The 12592-nt window shown below is 42.9% G+C and overlaps 1 protein-coding gene across 1 annotated transcript in view; it reads right to left on the bottom strand.

Annotated features, from left to right (window-relative positions):
- The window catches only part of LOC137657293 (son of sevenless homolog 2-like), a 454104-nt gene that overhangs the window by 272382 nt on the left and 169130 nt on the right, over nt 1-12592 (bottom strand). Inside the window, 1 exon segment of the mRNA XM_068391627.1 lies at nt 4138-4255. Coding sequence (XP_068247728.1) covers nt 4138-4255 — 118 coding nt within the window.

Below are 12592 nucleotides of genomic sequence, written 5' to 3'. Positions count from 1 at the left end.
TCTCCTGGGTTGGCTCGTTAGGAAGAACTGTAGCACTTGGTCTAGATTGTCCAGCCTTTCCAGGGAGGGGAAGGCTCTCACCACCTGGGTGTCCAGGACCATCCCTAGGTAGGTCATCCTGGTAGTGGGGGTCAGCTGCGACTTCTCTAGGTTGACTGTGATACCCAAGTCCTTGCAGAGCCGTAGCAGCTTCGCGCCTTGCTCCTTCAGTGCTTCCTCTGAGGCTGAAAGTAACAACCAGTCGTCTAGGTACCGGATCAGGCGAATGCCCTGTTCGTGTGCCCAGACTGAAACTGTTGTGAAGACTCTCGTGAAGACCTGAGGAGCTGTCGACAGCCCGAAACAGAGAGTCTTGAACTGCAAGGCTTGGGTATTCCACTTTATTCTCAGGAACTTCCTGCTGGAGGGGTGAACGGGAACCTGGAAGTAGGCGTCCTTGAGGTCCAGGGACATCATGAAGTCCCCCTCTCTCAAGGCCGCCAACACCGTCTTCGCAGTGTCCATTTTGAAGTCGGTTTTTGCCACAAACTTGTTGAGGGCTGACAGGTCTATGACTGGCCTCCACCCCCCCGTCGACTTCTCCACCAGGAAGAGCCTGCTGTAGAACCCCGGCCCAGGATTCTCGACTGGTTCTAAAGCTCCTTTGGTGATCATGGCCGACACTTGCTCTTGTAATGCTGCACGTTTCAAGGGGTCTTTGGGCACCAACCACTCCGCCTGTTGGGCCGGAATTAGAGGGGGCGGCTCCGCCAGGAAGGGAAGCCTGTATCCTTCATTCAGAATTGTTACGGTCCAGGGATCTGCCCCGTAATCCCGCCAAGCTTGCCAAGAGTGTCTGAGGCATCCCCCTACTTGAGGCTCTGGTAGGAGTAGGGGGCCTCTCTTCCTATCTCCTCCTAGAGGAGCGGTTGGAACGACCTCTCCTAGAGTTGGCGTAGGAGGGTCTAAAGCCAGACTGAGGGGTAGATTTACCCCTACGGGGGGGGCTGTGGATTCTGGGGCCATGAAGCCGCTGGGGCTTCTCTCCTCGGTTGGACTGGTGAGGCATGAGAGGTATGGGGGACGTCCGCCGAGGGTCTCCTGTGAACTGGACATCTTACGGGAGGGGGTCTGGGTTCTCCTACATCCTTCAGTTTTCTGACCCTCTCCATAGTCTCTTCAACTGACTTGAGGGGAAACACCGACTCTTCCCAAACCGAGGAGTTTCTCAGCAGCCTTGCTTCTCGATCGGGCAACTTCCTTACCAATTTGCTCAGGATTGTGTCTCTCTTCCGCAGGATCCAGTTGGCGGCCTGGGAGAGAGATTGGTATGAGAGGAATTTTAACGCTTTACCCCCTGAACTGATCAGTTCCCTTAGCAAGGACTGGTTCTCAGGCAGGGAGAGATCATGCGAGGACTGGAAACCCACCAGAGTGCAGGCCCACCAGTCCAACCAAGAAGACACGTAGACCAGATCTAGGGCCATGTCTTCCATCATCGAAGTTTCCGTTAGGGAAAAGCAAACTCGGGCCAAGGATGCTCTGTCCTCCACCGCCCCTTGGTTCAACATGGTGATTGCCGACTCGACTGTGCGGGGTCCCCCGCGACGTCCTTCCGGCACGTAGAAACGTTTCTGGGTCTTAAGGCCCGGAAGTAGCTTCGAGGTACTCTGACTCCTAGGGGCGTCCGCCTGGCTGGCTAGGTATTTGTCAATGTGCTCCATCCCTAGTTTCACGTCCCGTGCTGGGAGAGCGCCAAGGAAGGCTTCTGCTGTACCGGGTTGTCTACGAGTCTGCTGAGCCCAGAGAGCCAGGCTTGCTCTGCCGAGGGCTTGGGCTCATCTAACCTATGGTGCCGTCTGATGAGGGCCAAGACCTTCCGATAAGAGGAGATGTCATCTGATGAGCATTCTCCTCCTTCTACCAGGGCTTCCGTTACCAGCTCCTCCGCCCGAGAAGACTCGTCGATGGCGGGAGGGGGTGTGTGGGAAGGAAAGAGTTTCTTCTCCTGCCTCGCTACTGACGGGTCTGCCCGCAGGGCGGGCGGATCCGCTGGGACGAGAGTATCCGTCATGGGTCTACCTTGTCCCACGGGGGCCCTCGTGGTTGTGGGCTTCTCTAGGTACAAAGGGCGCCCCTGGTGCTCGAGGAAGACTGCCGAAGCACCCGAGGATGAGGCCAAGCCTTCCGTCCGGAGGAGCGTCTCCCTCCGTTGGGCTGATGGTGTCGGAGCTTTCGTGGACTTAGAGCCGTCTAGGGGGGCTTGATGCGACATCCCCTGACGGTGATCGTGTCGAGAGGGTGAAGATGAGGCTCTAGGGAGCCAACCGGAAGTGGCCGCGGTTGAGGTAGCCTTAAACAGCTCACTCCGGGGTACAGTAATTTTCACCCACTTATCCTTCGAGCAGCGACTCCTCTTAGTCTTTTTCTTGGAGGTCTTGGATCTCTTCCTGCTGTGTCTAGAACGAGATCGGGACTTCTCCCGTTTTCTCTTTGATGACTTCGGCCCTTCGTCTTCCGATGAGGACGAATCTGAGGAAGAGGATGACGACGAGGAGGAGAGTGACTCCGCCGAATCTCCCGAGTCGTCCAAATTAGTAGGGGGAACTCCGTGTCGGTTCTCTGACGAAGAGGGCTGTAGAAAGACGGGCGGGAGCATTGACGAGGGCGCTGGGGGAGACCGCGAAACCATCTTGCGCACTAACCATGAATCGAACTCCTCTTCTAACCTCATGGGAGACCTTAAGGGTGTCCTTGGTGGTTCCCATGCGGCGGGGTCCGAAGTTGATGAACCTGCCTCCTTCTCGGCGTCTCCCCCGGTCGCTGAAGCACCTGAAACACAAACCCAGGATGCTGGGGAAAAGGTTGGACCCATCTTCCCCCACATAGGATCTTCCGTAGAGACGGGCCCTGTAGGCACCAGGACTTCGTCTTCTGAACACACTCCCACCCCTCCCTCAGGCCCCCCACATGCCTGAACTGAGACAATATCAAACCCCACCGACATCTCACTCTTGGGGAAGGGCAATGGGCCGCTTCCCCGCAACGGACTTACCTCGTCCCATACTCTGGGTAGGGGAAGGTGGTAGGGAGCCCCGTTCCGACGAGGCATCTGGAGAAACCAACGATTTCTTGGCAGCTTTCTTCTTTTTAGTGCCGTAGAGGACCCACTGAATCTCGGTCCAAGACTCGCACTCCGGACACGTGGTTGTAGGGGAACACACTCTGCCCCTACACGACGAACACAGGGAGTGGGAATTGACTTCGGGTTTAGAAAGAAAAGCACCACAAGATTTACCGGCCATAGGCCCAGGGCAACGGCGGGGATGCTCCATCGCGCAACACCAAGACACCAAGAGAGACAGGAACACAGAGGAAAGGATAGGGAATGAACACGTGGGTATCGCGTGGGGACCGCGTGGTAGACACAAAGGGTCAGGGACACAAAGGGTCGCACTGGGTGAAGAGAGCGCGGTGAGATGATAATCACGTCACGACCAGAAACTTACTGAGGAGCGCGACCTGAGCAAGCATGCTCTCCGACCCCGGGTCGCCTCAGGGCGAATATCACTCCGCCTGAGGTTAGCCCTAATAGAAAACAAGAATAGGGTAAACTACTCAAAATTCTGGTCGGTTGGGATGAGTTCCCAGATACTCCTAAGAAAGTAGTTTGAGGTAAGTACTCCGTGTTGGAACAAACATATATTAAAACAATATTACAAGCCATTCCAGTAAAATCACACCCCCTTCCTATTACATCTCAGCTCACACACCATCTGTACCAGGTGCTTTTTCTGCTCTCATTTCATCTAGTGGGCTTTATACTCTCTCTCTCTCTTGTAATCTGCCATCACTGGCACCTTGACACCTGCAACAGCAATTATATCTGCCTCCCTATTATCCTCGACATTCAGCAACCTTTCAAAACATTCAGCCTACATTCCCTCATCACCTTTCAACAACCTTCTATTTTCCTCTTTCACTGTCTCTTCATTCCTCGATCCACACTTCCTTACTGTCTTCATTTCTTTCCAAAACAAATACTCTATGAAAAAAGTCTTACAAATGACTTATCTTGAAAAATTCTAGCATTCAAAACAAAAGATACCAAATACTAAAACTAGAAACATAAAACCAAATTGTGAATAGAAAGGTCACCTGCGAGTATTGAGCATGACAAGAGCAGCCATCCAGGTGTTTTTTTCTTCCGCCGATTTGGCAATTAGCACCACACTTGGCTGGTCCCGCGGTCTAATCTCAAAGGAGTGTTTCACTTCTGCATAAAGAAATCATTATGTAAGATTATTATATACCAAATTTTACCATTAAATTATATTCAAACATTCCCTCCCTATGAATGTCTTTCTTTTAAAGCAACAATTTTATATTTTACACATTATTCTATATATTCTAATAGTAAAAAGGAATTAGTTTATGGTGGAAAGTACAGCTCTATACAAAAAGTTAGAATTTTTATACATTATTTAATTTCTAAACTCACCTGATGTTCATATTGCTTCTCTGTGGAAGCTCAGCTTTATTGACAATTACCCCTAACTAAAAAATTACCAGTTTTATTTCCATTCAATATATGTAAGCCTCAAGTAAAATGATGAGACAATATAATGGATAACGGCAACCACTTTGTAAAGCCACCGAATCTTTTTTTCTTTTCAGTCTCAAGTTAAAACTACAGTATTCCCTATTCTCTTTACAGTGAACCCTCGTTTATCGCGGTAGATAGGTTCCAGACCCGGCCGCGATAGGTGAAAATCCGCGAAGTAGTGACACCATATTTACCTATTTATTTAACATGTATATTCAGACTTTTAAAACCTTACCTTGTACGTAGTACTGTTAACAAACTACCCTTTAATGTACAGAACACTTAATGCATGTACTACAGTACCCTAAACTAAAACAGGCACAAATATTAAAGGCGATTTTATATCATGCGTTTCCTAAACACGCCAAAAAGCACGATAAAAAATGGCAACCAATGTTTTGTTTACGTTTATCTCTGATCATAATGAAGAAACAAACGCATTTACACATCTGTGTATAGGTTAGTTTTTGCATCGAATATATTGATTATTCAGTACAGTATGTTGATTTTGTTATTACCAATGTTTAACTTAATTTTTCTTAGGACTTCCAAATGAAATGTTTTTCTTTATGACGCCGCCCGAAACGACGGCGTAATAAAGTACGCTCAGTAAACAAACGAAGGCATTTAACGCGCATGATGAAAGTGATAAATAATGATATTACAGTAAAAGCTTTTAGAAAATATGTTATTACAAATATTATTTACCGTATCTATATAAAATCATACATACGTAGCAAAGCAGGAAAACAATTTACGAGAGAGAGAGAGAGAGAGAGAGAGAGAGAGAGAGAGAGAGAGAGAGAGAGAGAGAGAGAGAGAGAGAGAGAGAGAGAGAAAGAGAGAGTTGTTTTACGTACGTAAATGTAAATTTAAAAAAAAAAAATAGCCCCATTTCATATAAAATAGGTTATTACAAATATTTTACTTTATCATATTACAGTATAGTCTGTATAATACTGTAAAATTCAGTACAGTATGTTGTTGTTATAGTCGTGGCGATGAAATTCTCACGAAACAAAAACACGGCATTCAATTACAACAGCTGATTCATTCTCTCTCTCTCTCTCTCTCTCTCTCTCTCTCTCTCTCTCTCTCTCTCTCTCTCTCTCTCTCTCTCTCTCTCTCTCTCTCTCTCTCTCTCTTTGTCTTATACAATACTTACATATAGATGAAGAAACTAAAATAAGTTTTCTTAGTGTCAATTAAATACGAAATGAAAAAATTATGCCGAGTTTACATCCATTTCAATCATCGCTAAAAACATGGCATCCGATTTCATCAGCAAACCACTATTTTTTGGGAAACATCATTTAATTCTAGAAAATTGCTACTCTTTAAATAGTTAATTGCACATTAAGAAAGCATGTACTTTTGTTTTTAAATTTCGGGTGTGGTTTAAAAATCGAGTATTGTTGACTTCGTTTTACTTTTGGCTGTGATTAGATCAGCTGACGTCTAGCTGCCGCTCATTTCTTAACTTATTCAAACTGTCTACAGTATACAGTTGGTATCACATATGCACCAATGTGTTATAACCTATAAAAATTGTTTTGTTTATTACATATAAAACAACCTCACACACACACACACACTCTCTCTCTCTCTCTCTCTCTCTCTCTCTCTCTCTCTCTCTCTCTCTCTCTCTGTGTGGGCTACTTTTCACTACCTCCCAATGATATCTTTGTTGCTCTTCAAAGTTTCATTTATATTGAAAATCAATCATGATTCAATTTTCCTTACTTTCTCCTATCTCGCACCATCGGTCACATCGCGGTATTTTCGAGATTTCCGGAAAATCCGCGATATATGTATATACATGCGTTATGAAAAAAATCCGCGATGGTCGAACCGCGAAGTAGCGAGGGTTCACTGTACACCACAAGTTAGTGGGATGGAGGGTAGGTATTTATATGAACATTAGGGGAGTATAGAAATAAAAAATTATCAAAATTCTGTTTATTTCTTTAAACCTCAAATGATGTTCATATTTTGGCCTCGCACACTATGATGGAGGTGGTTTGCTCGTGAAGGAAAAAGATGGGTAATTTATAGTTTTAAAATAATATATTCTGGACTCGCATGTACTAAAAATTTTTTGCATTAAACCATCTCAAAATAGATTTTAAAATGTGGGATTCCAGATTGTTTCCTAATTATCTATCTATACAACCCCAACACTGTACCTAAAATTGGAATTCTTTAAACTAAGAAAAATATAAATTAACCAAACCCAAAAACGTAATCAAGACAGATTTAACATCAGCCTTTATAGGACCTAAAGCCCAGCAATCTTGATAAACAAACCATGATTCTTCATGATAATTTTTAGTATAAATGCGCTTGATACACAATTGATGCCATCAAAATCCTTTCCATAAAAAGATTTTAAAAAATTAAGAATATTGCTGCCCTTCTAATACTATGTGCCCTAACCTTCAAGGCTTTCATTAGACTGATTAATTCTTTTTGGGCTTCAGTGACCAAACTTTTAGCAAGAAAACACACTGCATTTTGGGACAGAGAACAATTTGGAATTGTAATCCCACAAAAACAAAATTACAAACATTACCTCCAATGTTCCTAGTAATAGTCCAAATGAACGAACAGCAATGACTTTTTTTTTTATTAATACTCGCATCCTTTTCCAAAGGGGGATTTGAAAGAATTGTGCCAAAATCTTGGTCCTAAAATCTTTTTAACTTTGAAAAAAGGAAAGATTATATCTGATGGCCCTTAGAAGCCTACCTTGGAAGATAGTGCTTGTAGTTTAGTTTATCTGATTCCAATGCCAACAAAATAGTTTTGAAGAAGGAAAAACTTATTTTTACAGAGTTTCTATGTGGTCTCTAAGGACTTTTCAGTGAAAGGCTAGAACAGGGAATCCAATATGACATCATTTGCAAAGAAATATTGTCTCTCATGCTCTAGGGCCAACGTATCAACATGCAAAGAATGGACTCAATGTGTATAGGGGAGAGGCCGCAGGTTCAGGCTCATTTGAACTTCCCACAACACCTCAGTAGCTTAAAGTCATCAGCTACGAATGATGTTATGCATGGCATCCTAGAAAGGATCCATCCTCATAGTTATCGCCGGACTACCTACGTCGCAACAAACCCTCAACCATCATCCACGGTAAAAAGCATATAAACAATGCTACATTCTCCTGCATGAGGCTAGGGAAGAGGGAGGGTTTGGAGACCACGCATCACTTCCCCACTTTTCCTTAATCAAAATGACAAGTATGGGGGTAATTTGTATTTTTCCTAACGATACAAACCTTAGCTACTTATAGGGGTATTACTTTCAGAGAAGCTGAAAGAACGAGCCATTAGAATTTAGCAAGGGTTAACTACCCATATGCTAGTTAGCTGGGGGGTAGGGGTAGAGGGTAGCTAGCTACACCCCTCACTCGCACACCTATGACTGGGCTTCACTTTGCTTGGAGGTAGGACTTCAATAAGGGGACAGGGTTGGTGGGCACGTATATATAAATAGCTAAGGTTTGTATAATTAGGAAAAATACAAATTACCTCCGATTTTGTCATTTGTTCCAAAACTGGAATACAAATGAATGCTATTTATAGGGATGACTCGCACATTTATGCTCCTGGGTTGTGCCAGAAAAGGTTTCTTTTATGGTTAAACTATATTCTTTTTCAGTTGAAGCACAAACTCTCTGAGCAAAAACTCTAAGCGGAGTATAATTACTCCAGGTCAAATCTGATCTGTTACCCTTCCAAAGATGATAGGCCTCCTGCTTCTCCAAATAAGCACGTCTACAATCATCATTGAACCATGGCTTGTCCTTCACTCGGTACTTTAGTACACGAGAAGGGATACGCCTATCAATTATGTTGACTAGATTCTCTTCAAAGGGACTACAGGATCAACACTACTAAACAATTGTGACTAATTCAAGCACAAAAGATCATGCAATTCCCATTCCAGTCTGCTTGAGATTTCATATAAATCTTACATGAGTAAGATGCCTCAAGGACAGGCTGCTCAGTCTTCACAACTAATGAAATCAAGGCACGATCAGATGTCTCAACTGGAGAACCAACTTTACTTGTTTTAATGCCAGGGGAGTCGGTGTATACAAGGTGACAGAAATTACCAGACCTGTGAGTAGCTTCACTTATGAATTTCTCACAGCCTGATTCAGAGGCAAATTTTAAATCTCTTAAGCCATGGCGATCGGTAGGAGAAACAGAAATTAACCACTCTCTATGGTGAGTATTGAAATCACCAACAAAGACAAAAGAGGCCTTTCTATCATCTTCTTGTATCTTAGCCATAATGGTAAGAAGACAATGAAAGATAGAATCATCCACGTCTGGGTTCCAGTAGATCGAACACAAATAGAAGTTGTTATGTTTGCCACAAACTTTTACTACCTGAATCTCATGACATCCAAATTCATGGCAGGACTTATGAGAAGCAGGGTACACAATCCTAATACTGTATATAGAGCATAAGAATTAATGGTAATATAAAAAGATACATTATACTTGAAAACCCAATTAACAAGAATGATACATACATACATATACCAAGGCACTTCCCCCAATTTTGGGGGGTAGCCGACATCAACAAATGAAACAAAACAAAAAGGGGACCTCTACTCTCTACGTTCCTCCCAGCCTGACAAGGGACTCACCCGAGTTCAGCTGGTACTGCTAAGGTGCCACAGCCCACCCTCCCCCGTTATCCACCACAGATGAAGCTTCATAACGCTGAATCCCCTACTGCTGCTACCTCCGCGGTCATCTAAGGTACCGGAGGAAGCAGCAGGGCCTACCGGAACTGCGTCACAATCGCTCGCCATTCATTCCTATTTCTAGCACGCTCTCTTGCCTCTCTCACATCTATCCTCCTATCACCCAGAGCTTTCTTCACTACATCCTTCCACCCAAACCTTGGCCTTCCTCTTGTACTTCTCCCATCAACTCTTGCATTCATCACCTTCTTTAGCAGACATCCATTTTCCATTCTCTCAAAATGGCCAAACCACCTCAACACATTCATATCCACTCTAGCTGCTAACTCATTTCTTACACCCGTTCTCACCCTCACTACTTCGTTCATAACCCTATCTACTCGAGATACACCAGCCATACTCCTTAGACACTTCATCTAAAACACATTCAATTTCTGTCTCTCCGTCACTTTCATTCCCCACAACTCCAATCCATACATCACAGTTGGTACAATCCCTTTCTCATATAGAACTCTCTTGACATTCATGCCCAACCCTCTATTTTTTACTACTCCCTTAACTGCCCCCAACACTTTGCAACCTTCATTCACTCTCTGATGTACATCTGTTTCCACTCCACCATTTGCTGCAACAACAGGCCCCAAGTACTTAAACTGATCCACCTCCTCAAGTAACTCTCCGTTCAACATGACATTCAACCTTGCACCACCTTCCCTTCTCATACATCTTATAACCTTACTCTTACCCACATTAACTCTCAACTTCCTTCTCTCACACACCTTTCCAAATTCTGTCACTAGTCGGTCAAGCTTCTCTTCTGTGTCTGCAACCATTACAGTATCATCCGCAAACAACAAATGATTTACCTCCCATTCATGGTCATTCTCGTCTACCAGTTTTAATCCTCGTCCAAGCACTTGAGCATTCACCTCTCTCACCACTCCATCATCATACAAGTTAAACAACCACGACGACATCACACATCCCTGTCTCAGCCCCACTCTCACCGGAAACCAATCACTCACTTCATTTCCTATTCTAACACATGCTTTACTACCTTTGTAGAAACTTTTCACTGCTTGCAACAACCTTTCACCAACTCCATATAACCTCATCACATTCCACATTGCTTCTCTATCAACTCTATCATACGCTTTCTCCAGATCCATAAACACACCATACACCTCCTTACCTTTTGCTAAATATTTCTTGCATATCTGCCTAACTGTAAAAATCTGATTCATACAACCCCTACCTCTTCTAAAACCACTCTGTACTTCTAAGATTGCTTTCTCTTTTTTATCCTTAATCCTATTAATCATTACTCTTTTCCTACTCTAGTTTCATCTAGTGCTCTCTTCATTTCCTCTATTGTAATCTCTCCCTCATTCTCATCTCCCATCACCAGCACCTCAACACCTGCAACAGCAATTATATCTGCCTCCCTATTATCCTCAACATTCAGTAAACTTTCAAAATATTCCGCCCACCTCTTCCTTGCCTCCTCTCCTTTTAACAACCTTCCATTTCCATCTTTCACAGTCTCTTAAATTCTTGAGGCAGCCTTCCTTACTCTCTTCACTTCTTTCCAAAACTACTTCTTATTCTCTTCATATGACGGACCCAATCCCTGACCTCACCTCAGGTCAGCTGCCCTCTTTGCCTCACGTACCTTGCACTTTACTTCCACATTTTTCTCTCTATATTTTTCATACTTCTCTATACTATTACTCTGCAGCCATTCTTCAAAAGCCCTCTTTTTCTCTTCCACTTTTACCTTCACTCCTTCACTCCAGCATTCACTGCCCTTCCTCATTCTGCCTCCAACAACCTTCTTGCCACACACATCACTTGCATTCCCAACCAAATTTTCTTTTACTAACAAGAATGATAACAAGAACAATATGTACAGAAATATAAAGTGATTGATCCAACACATAGACTATAGAAAAAAGTCAGAAAAACTAGTCAACATGGAGGAGCCGATACAGCACGCAAGGCTAAATACCCCCCACGATAGCCACTTCAACTGAAGGGAGGACAGTAAGGATGGTTTTGAAAAATAAAAGTCAGAAAAGGAAAAGACAACCTCTTAACAAACCACCAGGCATCCATGACCATTTTCAAAAAAAAAAAAAAAAAAAAAAAAAAAAAAAAAAAAAAAAAAAAAAAAAAAAAAAAAAAAAAGAATAGTGTGCCCAAGTGTATCCTCAAGCAAGAAAACTCTAACCCAAGACAGTGGAAGACCATGGTACAGAGGCTATAGCACTACCCAAGACTACAGAAGAATGGTTTGATTTTGTAGTGCCCTCCTAGAAGAGCTACTTACCATAGCTGAATTGTCTCTTCTACCCTTACCACGAGGAAAGTAGTCACTGAGCGATAACAGTACAGTAATTAGCCCCTTGATCGAAGAAGAAGTGTTTGGTAATTTCAGTGTTGTTAGGTGTATGAGGAAAGACAAGAATATGTAAAGAAAAGAATAGGCCAGACTATTCATTGTATGTGTAGGGTAAGAAAAAATGAGCTGTAACCAGAGAGAGGGATTCAATTTATTACTGTCTGGCCAGTCAAAGGGTCCAATAACTCTCTAGTGGTAGTATTGTAACGGGTGGCTGGTGCCCTGGCCAACCTATTATCTAAGCAAATACAGGTATAGTTTTCTTTTATGTTTGTAATTCTTAACTTGGTCAGTGATCATCTTCTTATTTATACCTATAATATGAACAGAAAGGCTTCTAACTCTTAATGACAATTATCTAAATCACAACACAGTATTTTCCCTTGCAAGAGAGAGAGAATGCAGACCAATAATGCAAAAAAGGCACTTGAACAATCTGCAAAGTAATCATTAACAAATCAAGAAAACATCTGTAACAATAACTAATAACCAAAATAACACTTATCTCTAGAACTCCTTGTTAAAGCAAGAACATTGAAGATACTGAGACAAAATCATATGTCTTAATCATGCCATATTTATTGCCATTTGTCATTTGATTGTCTTAATACTATTCTTGAAGCCTAACTCCATGGAAGGAAAAATTACAGAATTTGTCTTTTTGGGGGGAGGGATATACGTCGATATAAGCAAGCTTGGAGAACAAGGCAATATGAACAACAGGGGAGTTTCATAGAAAAAAAAATTAAGGTTTCAATCACCTACATTAACATTCCCTAAAAACATATTCACATCATTGTAATGAAAAACAGAGTACTGTAATTAAAATTATTTACATTTTGCAAAATATTACAAAATAGTAATATTGTAAATTTGTAAA

This window comes from Palaemon carinicauda, chromosome 18 (assembly GCF_036898095.1).
Source record: "Palaemon carinicauda isolate YSFRI2023 chromosome 18, ASM3689809v2, whole genome shotgun sequence".
Classification (NCBI taxonomy): domain Eukaryota; kingdom Metazoa; phylum Arthropoda; class Malacostraca; order Decapoda; family Palaemonidae; genus Palaemon; species Palaemon carinicauda.
The sequence above is the reverse complement of the archived record's forward strand: the minus strand, read 5'-3'. Positions and strand labels throughout refer to the sequence as shown.